At 35.7% G+C, this 20,280-nt stretch overlaps 1 protein-coding gene across 4 annotated transcripts in view; it reads left to right on the top strand.

Moving 5' to 3' along the window:
* KCNJ3 (potassium inwardly rectifying channel subfamily J member 3) overlaps window positions 1-20,280 on the top strand; it is a 151,373-nt gene that overhangs the window by 19,650 nt on the left and 111,443 nt on the right. Inside the window, exon 3 of one of the 4 annotated variants that reach the window (XM_073884001.1) lies at window positions 3,647-3,714. The exons of the other annotated variants lie outside the window; for them this stretch is intronic. Within the exon in view, the coding sequence (XP_073740102.1) occupies window positions 3,647-3,663 (17 nt within the window). The 3' untranslated portion in view covers window positions 3,664-3,714. Of the gene's footprint in view, window positions 1-3,646; window positions 3,715-20,280 lie in introns of those variants that run through there. 4 annotated transcript variants of the gene reach the window in all.

The raw sequence follows: 20,280 nt of genomic DNA, 5'->3' as shown, positions 1-20,280 counted from the left end.
AGCCGAGGCACCCAAAGAAACAAAAAGATAAATGGAGAAAAATAAATAAAACAGCACAAATAAGACACTGACTCTTCTCCTAACTAGTTAAAAACAGTTTGAAATTTTCTAATGAATAAATCACAGAGCAGAAGTTCAACTTTGAATAACTGAGATGTGCCTCTAGTTTTCCCCTACACTATTTAACTTTATTAATTATAATTAATCATTGCACTATTTAACTTTATTAATTGTAATTAATCATTACTCCTCAGTGATCTGTCAGAAAATAGTGATCAGCAGCCCCCCTAGTTGTAACTGTAAATGAGGTAGCTCTCTTCTGACCATTGGAAATTTCATTTCTCCTTCCTCATTGCAGGTTCTAAATCATTAGCATTGAGCTCCTCATAACTGTTGCAGCCAGGACCTAAATCAAGGGCGACTTGTTTAACTCTTTGGTTTTCTTGTTCCTGCCCAGATTGCTGTTACCTTTTATTTTTTTATTTTATTATGTTATGTTAATCACCATACATCATTAATTTTTGATGTAGTGTTCCATGACTCATTGCATATAGTACCCAGTGCTCCATGCAGAGTGTGCCCTCTTTAATACCCATCACCAGGCTAACCCATACCCCCAACCCCCTCCCCTCTAGAACCCTCAGTTTGTTTCTCAGAGTCCATAGTCTCTCATGGTGTTACCTTTTAAAGTAATTGTTGGTGTTTCAGAAGACTTTCTATCTTATCAGCTAAAAGTCCATGATATTTTGGATCTGTATATATTGGAAATGTCAAAGTACATTCCTCCTGGTAACTTCTATGATTATTTATTAAGTATTTATTGCTTCTTAATTGTGATTTTTTTTTTCTTTTTTAGAGACCCTTTTTCAGTGAGTTGTTGAATCAAAATAAAGCTCAAACTTTAGGGGTGCCATGGTTATTTTTTAAATCTAAAGCCTTAATTTTCATGAGCAATTCCTCAATAAAATCTTACTTTATCAGGATTTTCTTTTGATAGGCCATTGTAGGGATTTTTAATATGCTTTACAAATTTTATGCCTAAATACTGAAGCATGAAGTAGGGTGGCCAGCCAAGACAGTTGAAAGCTTTATGAGGTATGGGTCTTTCAGTGCTAAAACCAGGAGTCCTGGGATGCCTGGGTGGCTCAGTCTGTTAAGCATCTGCTTTCGGCTCAGGTCATGATCCTAGGGTCCTGGGACTGAGTCTTGCATCGGGCTCCTTGCTCAGCGGGTAGCCTGCTTCTCCCTCTGCCTCTTCCTATGCGCGCACGCTCTCTCTCTCTCTGACAAATAAATAAATAATATCTTAAAAAAAAAAAACAACGGGAGTCCTGAGCAAAATGGGGTATTTGGTTATCCCACTTAAGAGTCGGGAATATTAGTTAAGCCTTCCTAAATGCCTGCTTCAATTGAATTGAGAAGTTTACTTTATAAATAGTGGAGTAGGTCTTTTCAAACTCATGATTGGACTTCACCATTTTCCTTACTCCACCTGTGTCAGCACTGGAGTCCCAAAAATACTTAAAAAGGGTATTTTCACATATGTTATTTTCTCGAGTATTTTCACTGCTGTATTTTATAGAACATTTCATTAATACAATCCTAGCATCTTAGGATGGAAGTTTCTCATTTGTTTTGCAGGAGGTTGGTGTGGGTCAATTACGGGGGGTGAGGTGGGTTAGGGAGGGTAAGACCAAATTTGTCACAATCTGACCTTTGGCTGATATGAATAACATAAGTCAGCAAACTTTATAGATAATCTAGCTAATTGTTAAATATAGGCATAGGAGAATTGTAATTAGGTAAAGCAGTTTTGGATAAGATGTGGCATAGTCCGATGACTGGGAACTTCACAGTTTAAACATTAACTCATTCTCAGAGATTTTTCAGTGTGAAATTTTGGGACTATGTATGTGGAAATCTAATGGTATACTTATTAAAATACTGGCTTCTGGGCTTTTACCTACATTTACAGTGTTAAAATGTCTGGTGTTTGTGGCTCAGGAAATTTGCATTTTTAATAAGCACCCAGGTGATTCTTATTAAGACCATTACAGTTTGAGAATGCCTCAATCCGGCAACTAGAAAAGCCACTTATAGCTACTGAATTAACTACTCAACTATAATATCTTGGCCTAATCTACCATATTGATATGTTGTAAAAATGAAAGAGAACTTAGCTCTTTAAATTTCTGAAGTCTTCAGAGATGAAGCTTTGTGTCAATTCAGACTGTGTCGATCAATGTAGCCAAATGCAAATTAATATGGGTAGAAAAGCAGCGAAAATCAGGAGTATGAATTAAAATGCATTGCTCTTCATCATCATAAGCAAGAACAAGATGTGATAGCTATTGTGGAACATTGTGTGAAGATGTAATATAAATGCCAAGCAAGGATGTTAGTGCCACTCACTGATGGAGAGAATTCTGATCACTGAAATTGCAACACATGCATTAGACCAGAACACTCTCTCTGGTTATTTATTGTTTCATAGCAGAGAATATCATTATGCTTACTGTAAAGCTCAAAAGAACAATTTCACAATTGTGTACTAAGACTAACACTGGCTCTTAGTCCTTCAAGCTAAACTATTTGAGAGTTTTCTTTTCTGGGATAAATTTTGTAGAGATTGCAGAGATTAAATATAAATGTAAATATGTTTCTTAATAAAAAGTGATAATGAGAGAATAAGACTTGAGATCCAGATAGACTGAGTTTATTTTGACAAATCAGGATCATAGGCGCAATTTGACATTACTTCATTTTGATTAGTTGTTACTTTGTGATTTCTATGCCGTAGTCTGAAAAAGAACTAAGATCATTGGCGCATTTAGCTCAGTAGAGCTTAGAACTGAAAATCAAGTACAAAGTCATTGTTGCTGTTGAAAATAAATGTTGAATGAGATAAAAATTATATAAAGTGTATAAATGATGGTATTTTAATATCTCTTGATGATGATTCAGAGTGCCGTCACAAAATTGAGAAGGTCCTGTATGGGGCAGAGGAGTAAGAGGGAAATAATTGTTTTGTTGGTCAAGGGTGACTTACCCTTGGAGCTTTACCTTAATTGTGTTGAGTATGTATGGGTGTATTTGCTGAACCTCCTGTGCCAAAAATATACTCCCAAGCCTGAGAATAGCTCATGATCCATTCCTCATGATCCATCACTCTGAAGAGAAGAGTGATGTCTAGACCATTTCAGAGAGATAATCAGATCTTAAAGCCTTTTGGAGAAAGAGCATCTTAGTCTCCCTTAAATTACTGTCAAACAATTTTTTGTATGTCTCTGAATTATTTTTTAATATCATATAAGCCCTTTATTTTATTTTGTTTAATTTTATTTTTATTTTAGATTTCTTGTCATTTAAGATGGAAAACTTCCTGCCATTAGTTTTCAGAGCCATCTTTAGTCACATGTAGTACCGACTCTGTGCTGTACCTTAATATTTAGATACAGGTGTAATCTGGTTTCTTGGAAGGACAACTTTCTTCAAGATACATATAATATGAGGGGATCAGTTTGGGAAGGGAAGAGTTCATGGTGCTTTGATAACTAGAGAAGGTTTGGACCTAATGAACTGAATGTCTGTTTGCGTATGAGCTCTCAACATTTTCTTTTTTTCTTTTCTTTCTTTTTTTTTTTAGTACTTTCTCTGTGCTGAGGGTTTACTTTCTGACTCAGGCTCCTGATTCAGCAGTTCCCCAGAAATGGCTCCAATCCTTCCATATTTGGCAGCACTACTTAGAAAATGTAGAAAGAAAATGATGTAGCCTCTTTGTATATGTGTATTTATTCAGATTAGCATTATCGGTTCCAAAAATGTCTTCACATGTGTTATCTGTTTCTTCCTGGTTTTGCTTTGCTCTACATTTCTCCCAGTGGCCTTTTTTTCAAATATGCTTCATTACTCTCCATTCTGCATTTTTATACATGAAATGCAAAGCTTTCTTACACGTATATGGCTTATTTTCTTCATGTAGTTAAGAGTTTAATATGTTATAGCCTGTAAATTGTAGACTGGTAATGCTTCACGATAGTCCTTTATGATAAAGTTTAGGTGTCTTTTTTTCAGGCTAACTTGCTAAAATTGGGGACACACTTTGGTCCAGAGCTTTTTATGTCCATTCTATGCAGTATACTGATGTTCTTTTGTTTTTAATTCAGTTATTGAATATTGTTTAAATTCAGTCTAGCCAAGGTGAATTTTGCTTGTCTTTAAATGTGTCTAAAATGTTCTATAGGAAGACACCAAGTGCCTTCATAGAGTGCCCTCCTTATCTGCCAAGTTCTACTAGACCAGTAGTACAGGTACCAGTTAAAATATTATTTCTTATTTGAATTGATCATTTAATTATATGTGCCTGATATGATGTCTTCTCTGGTATGGATGCACTTGGGAAAATCTAATATGCTACTTTTAGCTTTGAAGAAGCATATTTCTTCCTTTACACTGGAAATCATAATATCATCAGAACCAGAAAAAGTTGGGAGGAAGAAGAAAAGAGACACATTCATGATTTTTGAAACAACTGCCATATAATTGAATAGTAGAATTGGAATGATCGAATTATAAAGATAAAATGCTTCTTAGTGATATAATCTAGTTAAAACTTTCCATTTTAGGGAAATAGAAAGCATGATTCAGGGAGGTAAAACAACTTGCTTATCTTTTCAGAAGCAGTTGGTGGAACAGTCTGGAATATGCTTTTGTGCTTTAACTCTTATTCTGGCATTCTCATTACTAACAATGATTCAGCTATTTAAATGCATTTCTGGCTTCTCTAATTTAACATAATTTATAATGATGGAGACTGTATTTTGTTAAGACATGTCAAGGATTTTGGGTCGAAGTTTTTGATCAGATCAGCTAGTTGCTTAGCTGAGCAGAGGGGAAGGGCAATCAAGAGATTTATGCCTTATAAATCGGCCTGGGCTTGAGCAGCATTTCCAAGTCCATTTTTAGTCAAATACAGTAAGAGAAAGATAAAACTTACTATGTTTCAGGTCCTGTGTAATATTCATATGGCTAAAGACAGAGTACATATGGGGTATGGGAAGAAGAGGTTTCAGATGATGGTAGTAGAAAAGTGAAGGCTGGAAAATGTAGTTACCTTTAAGTCATGTGTGTGTTGGCACTTAATTGTTATGAGTAACTGGGAGTCACAGATGGCTTTTAAGCAGGCAAGTGACATGATCACAGCTGTGTTTTAGGAAAATAATCACTCTGACTGACCATGGACAAAACCAGAGGTTGGTGGATCAGTTAGGGTGCTGTCACAGTAATTCAGATGGGAGGTGGTAATCTGTCGCTTAAGGAAATTTGAAGAAGCATCCACTTTTGGCTGGATTACGAAGGAAGATTTGTTGAAAACTTGAAGTATGTAAACTTTCCCGTTGCCCTTGATGAAGTTTGATGCCTCAAGGTGAAGGAGAAGTTACTTATGAAGAAAGAGTACAGGCCTGACAGGTGACGATGGAGGGACTACCGAGCAGAAGAGCTTCTAAATTCAGATTTGGACTGAAGTGTGTGATGTAGGAAATGTGGGTAAAAGGTAAGGCCAGAAAGGTACTGAGAGAAGCTTGTGGATGGCCAAGAGTGCCAGGACTTCAATTTATCGGACAGAAAGGAAGGTAGTACAGGTTTCTGAGCAGATGATCCAAAACTACAATGAGATCTGTACTTTTATAATGTATAAAATAAATGATACTGTATATAACATTGTCTTTCTCATTTCATTTAGCTTTTTGAAAAAAACACCTCACATCAATGTGATAGGTACATTTTACATATCAGATGAGATTTGCTAAATTATGATTTTTTTAACCAGAATTTGTTGCACAAATTTATTCTTTTAAAAAATGTTTACTTAAAATAAATTTGTCTTTAACATGATCTTTTGAAGATCCTCTACATAGTGATATGAAAAATAGTGTTCAGTTAGAAGTGGAATTTAAAAACATTATTTAGAAGAAATCTGTGAAGATATTTGAATTCATTCAATTATGCATTTGTACTCTAGTTTAACATGAAGTTCTAGTTGGTTTTGAATCATGCCCCACTTGTCTTTCCGAGTTCTTTAAGAAATAGTATTATGACTCTGTGAAGAAAAAATCTCAGAAATTTGATATATGTTAAAATTAGATGAGCACTTTGAAGATAAAATGACAAATTTTATCGTTATGGAGATTAGTCTATTAGTGATAATATCCAATTAAAAGATACTACGAGTATCTGAAATTACAAAGTGTCAGTGTATGTGTACATATATGTCTTCTGATGAGCACACCTAAGGTTAACCAAGAGTTGCTATTATGTCTGTTATTGCTATTATGATATTATTATTTTGATCTGTGTTGTTATAAGAGTAACAATTCAGTAGGTACTGAATATAGACAAATTCTGCACTATTTTTGAAACAAATACATTTCAACTTGATTTTGGGGAAAAAAAGCATAGGTAAGTCCATTTTTATAAGGGCTGAAGGATTTTCTTCTGATGTGTTACCAAGGTCAATCTAAGTTGTTATATAATTTCCTGCTCATGCCGTGGCTTTTGCTCTGCAAGCAAAAGTTAGAAGAGAGCATAACCTGTTGAAAAATGCCTCTTCTCGGACTCATTTCGTTTCCTGAAATAATGCCAGCAATTATGTGCCATAGGAATGGGTTGATTGCTTTTCTGCATTAACTTTGCTATGCTCCTATATAATACTGTTTCAGATTGGAAAACCAGGATCTTAACTGGTTGGGAGAATAAAATCTGATGTAATGGGTGAAAGTAAATTCTATATTACTGTTACATTACCCATGAAATGTTTTACTTCACATTCTTTATAAATATAAATAAAATGTTACTTTTTTTAAACCTATGTATATATTTTAATGCAGAGCTGAGACATGGAGAAGTATTATCTTTCTCTGAAGAGTTTTTAATGACTCATCTGGGCTCTTAATGTTTCCCATAGGAGATTCTTTTGCTGCTTAATGGTCCATGTTTCAAAATAATTTTCTTTCATTTAAAAATCTCCTTTGAGAAATATAATTTCACTGGTAATAATATCCTCTATAGCCTTTTTTTTCCCAAAAATCAAATCTTTCAGATTGTTACTAGTTTGATCACATTCCTGCCCTGTCATTCACTAGTCACACAATATATGTTTCTTGTTTGTTTTGTCTTCAAAATTATCTTCTGCTTGTTTCTACTTTTTATATCTTGCATCCTCCACCAACTAACTGGGTGTTTTGGGCAGATATTTTTTTCTTTGAAAGTCTCCTTTTATTTTGGAAATGGTAATAATACATATCCTCTTCTCTCCACTTACCACTTAAACTTATCCTAAGAGTTCAAAGACCTGATGTATAGACCATGCATTGCAGAATTTAAGCCCTGTATAGGAGAACATCTTCAAACTCATGGTGTCTGCTATTTTTCACTAACCCCCTCCGCCCCTGTACCACCTATTTAAAGACATAAATTTTCCTGGTCATGTTTACAATATTTTTCTTTAGAAATATTTAATTAATTTTCTGTGTCCAACTATTTCACTAGCTCTTGGCAATACTCTTGACTTTCTGTTTTTATTAACTGTTTGTTATTATCTACAAAGATCTGCCAATAATCTGAAAATTAATGTATGGAAAAGGCATAAACTACATTTATTCAAAAGCTGTATCCTTTCAGTGTTTAGAGAATATTATAGGTCTTTTTATATAGTTTCTCACCTTGAGAATTTGGTTATATTGAAAACTTCTGGGGTACAGAGGTTATACATGGTACTTTGTAAAATAGCATTTCGAATAATCTTATACCTACATGACTGGTTACTATGGTAGAAAGAACTCTGAGTTAGAAGCCAGTTCTGCCCCTAACTGGCCATGTTATGTTTACTAAGTCCAATAATATTCTTGAGTAAATTCTTTTATTTATAATCTATAAATAATATTCCTTGTCTGGTTTTTGCTAAGGCAAAGGGAAATTAATATTTTATGAAATCATAAAATTCCATAATATGTAAAATATAATGATTTTATGAATGAAAATGACTTAAATATCATTTTTTCAACTTATTAATATTTCATTTATGTCATTATTGTTCAGGTGTATTTCTTTAACTTGTTTTGTTGTACCAAAATTTCAATAGTATTTGTCCTTGCATATATGTTTAGTAAAAATACAATCTTGGTTATTTATTGTGACCTCTTTTTTTTTTAATGACAGTGTAGTTATAGCCAGTAAAACCAATGATGCCCTTGACATTGTTTATTCTCTATAGAAATAGCCTTGTGGTTTACTTTTGTCTACCATGTTATATGCTCATCTTTATGTATTTTAAAACACTCTGGTCTGATGTTGGAGTAGCCATATAATTCTCTGGACCACTTTTTATTGATGTCAGTTTGGAAGGGGAATATCAAAAAAATTATATATTTTCAAAACTTTGGTGATGTTACAGTAAACTTCTTCTCTATTAATTTACCACAGGTTTAACTTCACTTTCTGGGAATTTGTATGGTGGGTTCCTGAAGCCACCGGAACAAATCTGTCATGCTTAGTAAAAAGATTCAGTATTTGAAGAGCTGATTTACTATAGGAGAAGGTGTTGCATGATATTTCAACCTGCTGATTTTAAAATACGTCAGGTGTTAGAGGAGATTGGGTTATTGAATTGAGAAAATAGGTGTACACAGTGATTACAGGTATAGACTCCAGAGTCAGATTGTCTGGCTTTAGAGTCTAGACACCATGTATTTACATGATTCTGGGCAAGTTGATTAATTTCCCTTTCCTCAGGATCTTCATATGTAAAATTGTGGTATAAATTATTTCTATATCTTTTTTTGGAGTGGGGATTAAACTAACTATATTAAAATAAGATACAATAGTGAGTGTGCTTAGTATATTATCTAGCACTTAAGGGTCACCCAATAAAATTAGTGTTATTGATATTGTCAAAAGCATTATTAATAGAGAGTTCTTAGTTGAACACGTTTTTGGAGAATAATAATGCATTAACATACGTAATATATACCAATATCATTGGACTAGTTCTCTTAAACTTTGACCAAAGACTGGCCCTTATGTGAATTACATTGCAGTTTTATTAGTAAGTGCCAGAAATGAAGGCTTCCTCAGTTCCAGCAGGTTTTTAATGGACAAGTGCAGGTTTAGCAATACTAGAATAGTTGAAAATTGTATTTATTTATACCAGAAAGGATTGCATGCAAAATTTGTAGTTTTTACAATTACCTTTGCCAGCCAGATGTAGAGGAATTTCACCTGTCCTTTAATTAAATGCTATAAAATGTCATAGGGTGCTAACAGAGTAAGGGCCTTTCCTTTAACTAAATCATGGTCATTTAATTAAGTTCCTTTAGAACTGGTCCATGAATCTAAATATAGTGTCCAACATTCAGAATATTTCTCTGAGATCTTATTTTATTTTATTTTTTTAAAGATAACAGACATTTATTGTTCTTATCAGAGCAAAAAGACAAAAGTTAAAGTTCCTGTAATACCATCACCCATAAATAACCTCAGCTATGGATTTGGTGACTAACTTTTCCAATACAGGCCCACACGTGTAGGCTTGCATGCCCTTGCACACACATGCACACCCATGTGCACAGATACGCACATCTGTGGTAAAACTCGACATGCTTTTAGTGTCCTTTTATTTTCCCTTAATTTTACTTAATTTATTTTGTCTTTGTTTTTTACTTAATTTATTGTGAACAGCTTTCCACATTTTTTTTATTTTTAACAAAACAGCTTCATTTTCAATTGCTATTTAGGTATTCTTTCCCCTGGACCCGCCATAGTTTGTCTATTACTTAACCTGTCCCTCTGTGGCTGGACATTTCCCCCAATCCCTCACTTTTATAATTATGTCACACTTAACCATATTGGGTAAACTGTTAAGTCCAATTTTAGTAATTGCGTTAAGATAAATTCCTAGAACAGTCATCTTAAAGGTATTACCAAATGGCCTCCCAGGAATCCTATACATATTTTGGAATCTTTTTTTTTTTTATCTCTTAAGTATTTTATTTTTTTTATTTTATTATGTTATGTAAATCACCATACATTACATCATTAGTTTTTTTTAATTTTTTATTGTTATGCTAATCACCATATATTACATCATTTGTTTTGGTGTACTGTTCCATAATTCATTGTTTGTTCATAACACCCAGTGCTCCATGCAGAACGTGCCCTCTTTAATACCCATCACCAGGCTAACCCATCCCCCTGCCCTCCTCCCCTCTAGAACCCTCAGTTTGTTTTACAGAGTCCATCATCTCTCCTGCTTCATCTCCCCTCTGACTTACTCCCCTTCATTCTTCCTCTCCTGCTATCTTCTTCTTTTTCTTTTTTCTTAAAATATGTTGCGTTATTTGTTTCAGAAGTACAGATCTGTGATTCAACAGTCTTGCACAATTCACAGCGCTCACCGTAGCACATACCCTCCCCAATGTCTATCACCCAGCCACTCCATCCCTCCCACCCCCAACCACTCCAGTAACACTCAGTTTGTTCCTGAGATTAAGAATTCCTCCTATCAGTGAGGTCATATGATACATGTCTTTAGTTTTTGATGTAGTGTTCCATGGTTCATTGTTTGCATATTACACCCAGTGCTCCATTCAGTACATGCCCTCTTTAATACCCATCACCAGGCTAACCCATCCCCCCACCCCTCTCCCCTCTAGAACCCTCAGAGTCCATAGTCTCTCATGGTTTGTCTCCCCCTCCGATTCCCCCCCCCTTCATTTTTCCCTTCCTACTATCTTCTTTTTTTAAATATATAATGTATTATTTGTTTCAGAGGTACAGGTCTGTGATTCAACAGTCTTACACAATTCACAGTGCTCACCATAGCACATACCCTCCCCAATGTCTATCACCCAGCCACCCCATCCCTCCCAGCCCCCACCACTCCAGCAACCCTCAGATTGCAAAGGGAACAGTCAACAAAACCAAAAGACAGCCGACAGAATGGGAGAAAATATTTGCAAATGACATATCAGATAAAGGGCTAGTATCCAAAATCTATAAAAAACTTATCAAACTCAACACCCAAAGAACAAATGATCCAATCAAGAAATGGGCAGAAGACATGAAATAATTTTTCCAAAGAAGACATCCAAATGGCCAACAGACACATGAAAAAGTGCTCAACATCACTCAGCATCAGGGAAATCCAAATCAAAACCTCAATGAGATACCACCTCACCCCAGTCAGAATGGCTAAAATTAACAAGTCAGGAAACGACAGATGTTGGCGGGGATGCGGAGAAAGGGGAACCCTCCTACACTGTTGGTGGGAATGCAAGCTGGTGCAGCCACTCTGGAAAACAGTATGGAGGTTCCTCAAAAAGTTGAAAATAGAGCTACCATATGATCCAGCAATTGCACTACTGGGTATTTACCCCAAAGATATAAATGTAGGGATCTGAAGGGGTACGTGCACCCCAATGTTTACAGCAGCAATGTCCACAATAGCCAAACTGTGGAAAGAGCCCAGATGTCCATCAAAAGACGAATGGATAAAGAAGATGTGGTATACACACACACACACACACACGCACGCACGCACTCACACACACCGGAATATTATGCAGCCATCAAAAGGAATGAAATCTTGCCATTTGCAACAGCGTGGATGGAACTGGAGGGTATTATGCTGAGTGAAATAAGTCAATCAGAGAGAGACATGTACCATAGGATCTCACTGATATGAGGAATTCTTAATCTGAGATCTTATTTTATTAGCAGCTGTGTATTTAACTCATAATTGACTTAGGCCTTTTTAAAAAAATTCTCTTATACTATAATTTTTAAAGTATTTTTTGATAGCTTAATCCTTTTATCAACCATCACCCATGAGACAGTATATTGGCTTATAATGACTGACAAAAAGGTTAATTATTGTGACTTATCATCATCCATGAGAAGCAAGGACTGGGTGCTAACCCACTGCATATCTGGAATAATATGCACTATATAAATTGGTTTTTAAAAACAGGGTGAATAAAAATAATTAATATTTTATTATAAGGCATATCCTAATGAAATAATTCTAATCAGAATAACTTTAAATCAGAAAGCTTGATTTATATTTGCAATATGTTTCCTCCTAAATAAGATTGTATGAGTTAGGCATGCATTTGATTGCAAATAGTAGAAAATGCAACCAACAGTGACTTCAACAGTTAGAACTTTATTTTTCACCCATAACAATATGTCCAGAGCCAGCAGTCAGGCTGGTCCAGCTGCTCCAGGATGTCATCAAAGACCCTCCTGGAGTATTGAGATGCCTCCAGTCTTCCTGCGCTGCCATCTTCAACATTTGTGTTTCCTACTAGTGGTCTTGAGGGCTACTCCACCTTCAGCTGTCATTTTAGTTTCAAGTGGAAAGAATGGGGAAGAGGAAAGGGCAATAGAGCTTTCTCCTAAGGAGGTTGCGATGTTGTATTCAGGAAAGACATTGCCTAGGAAAAGTTCTCTCCATTGCATTGGTTTGAACATCCTCTGACTCCCTTGCCCCAACCAGAAGAGGTTTAGGAATTGATAGCTTTTAGCTGTACATAATTTCTTGATTTAAGTAAGGTGAGTTTGTTTGTTTGGTAATTTTTTTTTTTTTCAGTAAGAATGATGGGATGGGAGAATGGATAATCTCAAAAAAAAGGAAATCCTTGCTTAACCAAATTTTAAAGGTTGTATGAATAGGCAATATAATGCAAAGTACTGATTTTAAATGATATTTCTTCTACCTAAATATGCAAATAATCAAATGTAAGAGTTTTATATTTTTCCTGTAAAAGCTAATGCAAAGTAAGAAAATTAGTGGTAGAGGAGTATTAAAATTATTCAGTCTAGTATTTTGGTGTTACCCTACAATTATTTTTTAAAATATGAATAAGGCTAAGGTCTAAGGAAAGAAAAGTAGCATAAACTTGTTTTGCAGTCTCATTAATTGTACAGCAATAAATGTTAAAACCCATATAAAATATTATGGAAATATCCAATTTTATGTTATCCTTAATGGTGCATTCATACAAGGAACTTTTCCCCCCTAAACATAGTCTAGTTTGAATCTCATCACAGATTAGAAATGTACTTTCAGTAGATGGTTCTTTATCTATAAGACATTGTTAAATCATATCCTCCAATAAGCTGCAATTACTCCCTACTTGAGGTGTGGTGCAGTGGGTCTACTAAAACTTTAAATCATATTTAAAAAGTAACTTAGCATTTTTTTTTTCTGCAAAGGGAAAAATGTGTGATTCATTTAACTCTCTGGTGTGGTTCATATAATAATAGGAGGACATGGAATAAAGAAATGTCCTGTAAAGGAAAGTATGATTAAATGCTTTGAGAGTTCGAGGTCAAGGCAGCCTATTCAGATGAAGTGTCACTACTTCACTAGGATTTTAAAAGATGAATAGAATTTTTCCCAGCACCAAAAGCAAAGGCTTGAAGGACAGGCAATGTGGTATCATTTGGGTAGCTACGTGCGCTTCTGTAAGGGACACAAAATAAGAGATGGGGTTGTCAGATAATGAAGCCTATTCAAATAGCATCTTTGGGATTAGCAGAATTCTGGACTATTAAAAATTCAAATGTATATGGTAAAAATTTTTATCTTAAAATTACTAACTTCTGTTGCCTATTTTCTTTGTGCTTTCTGCCAAAGTTCATATACTAGTTTAGCTATTTTGTGAATAAGAGAATTTACCGAGTTAATTCAAGAAAATTTTTAAAAATACTTGTGTTATATACATACTTGAATTGTTCTGAATAAGCCAGATAACTTCTTTGGGTATCTTTTAAATATATATAACTAGTACCTATTGTGTATAGAATTAGTGATCATATTTATGCATTACTGTCTTAAATAGTTGTTGTCAAATGAAATTACCTTTTCAAATAGGAGATAAAGATCTTGCTCTGGGGGGAAAAATTGTCTCTCAGTACTTTTTCAAACAAAATGATTCAATTCTTTTTTCTCTCTCTCTCTCTCTCTCTTTTTTTTTTTTTTAGTGAAGGGAATTCCTGGATCACCCATGCATTCTCAGACAAACATTTTTTTTTCCTACTAAAAGAATTGTCAAGATGAAAATGCTAATTCATTTTAGGGAGTCTGTGTGTGCCAAAAAGTCAGCATCATGCTCTTCAGACATGTAGTGCTAGGACAGTTATAGTATATTGATTATAATGTGCCAGGAAAGAGGTTAAACACATTGAAATATGCCTTTTGTTTACTCAACAACCTCCACATGAGTTAGACAGTATTTTTCGCGTATGTGTGGATGAGGAAACCATCTGAGAGTATTTGCCTTTTATATGTCAAAGTCTTCATTTATACCTTGTGAGATAAGCCAAAATACCTGCTTAGTAGGTTAAAAAGTGCTGGTTGTACAATTTATTCATTTTTTCCTGCCATTGTGAAACTCTTTGTAGAAGCACAGCTTGTTAAGAAATACGTTTTGCACCTTGTCTCGTTCTGCATATCTTTGTATTTTAAATTCCTAAATGCCCCAGATATCCCAGGACAATTTTGTTGCTATGAAATTTGTCATTGTTTCCTAATTAGCATAGCATTTATGTTTTGTTTTTTACTCTTTTTCAACCCTCACTTCCTTTTCTTCCTGGCAGTCCATACTTTTCTTACCCACTGGTGTTTAGGTAAATGAAAAATAATTCCAGACTTCAGTGGACTCTTCAGAAACATAAAAACATCTTGCAGGGTCATATTTTAGAATAGGATTCAAAGGATTTGTGGCTTTAATCATTTTTTTCCTTTGTATCACCACTTGGTTTGAAGTTTTTCCTGGACAAAATGCCAGGTTGGCATCCCAAGTACCTCATTAGCTGTTCATCTTCACACTGTTTCACTAACTGCCCATCAAAATTCAGTGTGTGGCTCTGGGCCTGCTAAAAACAAAAGGGCAAGATATCATTCAGAAGCATTATGTGATCTGTATTATTTACAGATCACTTGAAAGCACTAGGGATTAATCAAGGATGGAAAGTACAAAAACACATTTAGCTTTTATCAGTAACTTATTTTAAAAAGTGGAAAATAAATCAGATGTTTAGTGCATTTCCAAGAAATAGAGGCCTAGTCTGCCCAGCACAACATTGGAAAAAGCAAACAAATGAAAATTTCAGTATTGATTTTTGGTTTAGCCTGTTACTGGTATGTACGCATTTTGGTTTTCAAAATCTGTTTTCCTTTGTTCAGATTTAGAGATTAAACTAGCCTGTTTACCTGTGGTAAAAACCCACTTTGAGTACTGAAACGGATTTTATTTTTAACAGATTCCACTTTACCTTTTCTTTTAGTTGTAGAATTAATTTTACTTTTTTAGTTACTGTATTATAACTTTTATTGAATTGGCTATTTCAAACCCAATTCTTAAGTGATTTTGTCTTACTCTATTAATTATAAATTTAAATTTAAAAACCATAGATTGTTACCTTCTGCAAAATAATCTACAGTGTTTTGCTTTTCATTGAGATATGATAAACGTTTTGGTGAACTGTCAGCTTTGTTTTCATTGTCCCTTAAAGAGAAAGTGTTTTTTCTTTTTTATTCAGGAAAATAAAATAAAATATGAAATATAAATATATCCTCCTGAATAGTTTTATCATTTTTATTTTAAGTGGAAGATGTTTTAGATGGCCAAGGAAGCTTGAGTCAGTGCTAACCACTCATGCTGTCTGAGGTGAATGCTTATGTAATAGGGAATTACATGGACATTTCCTTATTGCCTTGTATTTTAAAGCTGAAGCTCCAAAGCTGAAATTTACTAAGTGATATGTCCCGTTTATATATAAAGGAGGTGCTCCATATATTTATGTAGGATTTTCAAAAAAAATAACAAAACTGGTTCAGTTATTATTAAAGCCCATTGCCAACTTCCATTTTGAAGAGTAGTATTGAGATTTATTAATGTAGAGTGTCAGTCTCCTGGGGAGTTTGTTATCCTAGGGCATTTGTCCACCTCTATCCCATTGAAGGTTGATGAGGAAAAATCCTAATGAGAGTTCCTAGAGAAGTTGATATGTGTTTGTCCCTCTTGCAGTTCCGTGAGCATAAATGAATATAGAGAAGACCCAAGTTTTGTGGGACCTAGAGCTTATCCAGTATGCAGTTTAATTATATTACTCTTTACATTAGCTTTGCAAATTTTGCAAACTATTTAATCATACGAACACATTGTTAAGGCCCTTTCCAGAGATTTAGATAGGGCCCATGCATGGGGGCAGGGGGTGCTAAGCTTAAACCTCCTTATTTTTATGATAAATCCACCTCTAATATAAACTCATACTTGCTTCTCGCTTACTGAATTCATGGGAATTCTTGGAAATTTGCTGGAGATGCTTGAGGTGACAGAATTCTACAGGACTAGAAAGAGCTAACGTATCTAGCATGTTGCATGGCAAGGATGCCTTAGTTTGCCATAAGCTAACTGCATATCAGAGGAAGGAGCCAGGCTGCAACCATCCTGAGGGGAATCCTGCCCAAGAAGGCTGCCTGCTGGAGGGGAGGAGAGACTCTAACATAAGAAAATCTGGGATGATTCCCCATGGTCTGAAATTACTTTCTTTCTTTTTTAAAGATTTATTTCTTTATTTGAGAGAGAGAGTGTGTGTGTGATGGGAGGGAGGGTCAAGGAAAGAGGGAGACAAGCAGACTCCCCGCTGAGTGGGGAGCCTGACACAGGGCTCAATCCTAGGGCCCTGAGATCATGACCTGAGCTGAAACAAAGTGCCGGATGCTTAACTGACTGACTGACTGAGCCACCCAGGCGCCCCTGACTTCTTTCTAAGTCATTATTTCCCACTTGCCTGACTCAACAAAGAAAGGGAATTAGTGAAATACCAATCATAAGAAATGGTAAGGTGCCTCAACCTGCCCCCCCCCCAACATACACATACATGTGTCCTATAAAAGAACCAGCAACTAGTGATCGCCAGAATGGAGACTGTGATGGACAAGCCGGAACCGGAGGTGCCAGTGTTTCACTCCTCTCCCTCTGATCCCTCCTCCCACCACCCTTTCCAGTTCCACAGAAGCAGCAGACGAAGAGGGTGAGGGAGGAGACAGAGAGCGAAGGATCAGACCACATGCCCTTGCTGATGCGGACTAAAAAGAATTACGTAGGAGATGGAAGTTTGACTTTAGATGAGACCGAACCATTTAGTAGTGAAAGTGAATTGTAATGATCAGGAAAGGACTGCTCTTTACCCAAAGGCTCCCCAAAAGCTGAGATGTTGTCATTTACTGAAGAATTGAGATCCCACCGAGTGAATTGAAAGGCGGGAAAATAGGGGAAAAAAAGGACATTTTTCCTATCCACAGCAAGTTCAGGCTGCTCAAGAAACAAGGTCCATGTATGTTCAGTCAAGGAATAGTGCGGGCTTTAGCTAGCTGCGCTTTGCGTCCCTGCTGTGCGCCTGTCTCCAGGTCACTGGTGTGAGCATCAGTCTGTGTTCCTGGTGACACAAACCACCTGAGATGGCAAGACAGTCCTCCTCCCAGGATACGAATAGGTTAATTATGTGGCAGCTTTTCTCCCAACATGAAGGGAAAACCCTGGAAATACACTTAGTAAAAATCCTACATTATTCTGTTTTCATCTGGGATGTCGTTAATTAAATTTGCTTGAATTATTGATGCGAGTACAAACTGTTTTTGAATATTAAGAAGGCCAATTTAAAAGTAGAACTAGGCATCTATAGAGACGTCGCCAATTGTTCTGAGGATTTAATTTTTCCTTTATATCTTATCACAGATGACTTCATTTAATTACCATTTTAATATTTATTTCCTTCGGAATTGTCAGAATTTCTGAAGAAAGTCATCCTTGGTGTGTATTTCACTTTTTATCTCCATTAATATCTTTGAGAAGAAGCAAAAGGGAACAGAACTGAGAAAATTTGATTTTGAGTGATTGGCTTTGGTCTGTTTCATAGAAAGATGCTATGGTGTGGCTTAAGCAGTTTTAGCTCTATCCTTCTAATTTGATACAATAAAATATGTAGTAAGTTCAACTTTGAATTTTGTGTTATAATTCTTGACTGTAAGAAAAAGGCTACTATGTTTCTGTTAATGCCCCAGGGCACAGTATACAATGTATTATTATGACATTAGTTTCTAGAAACTCAGTATCTCCTGAATCCTTCTTGGAGTTTGTTTCCTTTGTTCCTTCCTTTTTTCTCTCATTGCTGTAGACTATATATGGTTTTCCTGAACTTAGCATACATTGGTTGGTATAATAAATCACAAATGTAAGTATTTCAGCTCTTGATGCAGTCATTTTAACGTCTAGAACCTGAGTCTTTCAAAACAGACATCCGATCCTTAAGAAGTCTCTTACCTTCTTGCCATTGTTTCTTGCCTTTTTAGAGTGGGAGAAAGTGACAGGGAGTCACTAGTCCTAGGTAAAAAGCAGCAAAACAAACAAGAAGACCTAACATTGGATTCTGCTTGTGGACACCCTGGTTTAACTTCTTCTAGTACTACTTCCCCACCCTGAAGCTTTACAATGTGCATATTTAATGAAGCAATCGGAATTATAAAGGGCAATGAATGTGGGGAGAAAAGAACAGATTCTTACTCTTTATTCTTTTTTTTAAAAAATATTTTATTTATTTGAGAGGAAGAGAGAGAGAGAGCATGAGCGGGGGGTTGGGGAGGTGGCGGGTGGGGAGGTGAGGGAGAAGCAGATTCTCTGCTGAGCAGGGAGCTCCACACCAGGCTCCACACGGAGCTCGATCCCAGGGCCCTGAGATCATGACCTGAGCCGAAGGCAGATGCTTAACCGACTAAGCCACCCAGGCGCCCCTAGATTCTTATTCTAAATTATATATCCGCAAAAGAAAAAAATTCCGTGAAGCAAAGATGGCATAACAGGGACAAGGTATACTCTCTCACCTGACACATCTAAAAAAGGACAAGCTATATTAAACAACAAGTTTCAGGACTTTGGCTATCAAAAGAGGAAGGGCAGTGATCCCTGAGAGACAGGAGACAAATGAGGTGAGCCCTACGACTGCCCCTAAATAACATTGTGTTCTATTAGTATGGCGTATATGAGTTTCCTTTCCTGTAAACAGAAATGAGAAGCAGTGAAGTATAGAAATGGAAAAGTCTGCCTGAGGGTAAGAAAATGTCCTTATCACTTTTCCTTAGAATGAAATGAAGGGAAAGTGGGTAATAAGGGTTTCCTGGAGTGAAGTAACAGTTGAAATTGATAAAATATTCACCTTTGGTAGTCCTTATATTAATTTTTCCCTTTGGTATGTTTTTATTTGTGGTTTTTGTTTTTACTCATATATTAAAAAGGAGAAAAAATGATATATTTATTTAAGTCTCTTTCATTAGAGTTGTATTTAGTGGTTCATATCTCATTAAAACACATTCATTATTCATGATTTTATTTTCCTCTGAAACACTGAATAAGCCAACCAACAACCAAACTGGGTTACATTAGTGCTTATTCTTACCTGAAACACAAAAAGAAATTTACATTATTCTTTTTTAAAAAAAGATTTTATTTATTTATTTATTAGAGAGCGAGAGAGCGAGAAAGAGAGAGCACGAGCAAGGGTGAGAGGTGGAGGGACAACCAGACTCCCTGCTGAGCAGGGAGCTCCATGTGGGGCTCGATCCCTGGACTCCAGGATCATGATCTGAGCCGAAGGCACACAGCTCAACCAACTAAGCCACCTATGTGCCCCCAAATTTATATTATTCTTTTACCTTTTAGAAATAAAGCAAATAACTGCTATCTTTCTCTCATTTTCTTTTGATTTCTTGAGAAATCTAGCATTATTTCTGATATTGGGGTGCTGAATAAAGCTTTATAATCTTGTTTTTCTTAGCCAGTTTAGATCTTTTATATACACACATGCCAAAAACTGAACAGAATTTGCAAATCACAGGCTTTATCTTCATTTAAAAAGTCATATGATTTTTGGGGGGCATGTATGGTTAAATCATCATACTCCCCAAACAAAGTAAAACAAACAAAACAGCTATATTTACCCTTATGAGCTTTAATTATAATGGAAACCCTTCTGAGATTACCATCTGGTAACCTGTGTGTTGGATTTAGTTTATTGTCATATTTGGCACCCATAGTTTTAAAATAATGCATAGTTTTAAAATAAATTTCCTTTCTTCCTTCCTTCCTTCCTTCCTTCCTTCCTTCCTTCCTTCCTTCCTTCCTTCCTTCCTTCCTCCCTTCCTTCCTTCCTTCCCTTCCT

Source organism: Callorhinus ursinus, unplaced genomic scaffold, assembly GCF_003265705.2.
Source record: "Callorhinus ursinus isolate GAN/ISIS: 27379988/994484 unplaced genomic scaffold, GSC_fseal_2.0 scaffold2, whole genome shotgun sequence".
NCBI lineage: Eukaryota > Metazoa > Chordata > Mammalia > Carnivora > Otariidae > Callorhinus > Callorhinus ursinus.
Note: the sequence above shows the minus strand (reverse complement) of the source record. Positions and strands in the feature narration are given on the sequence as shown.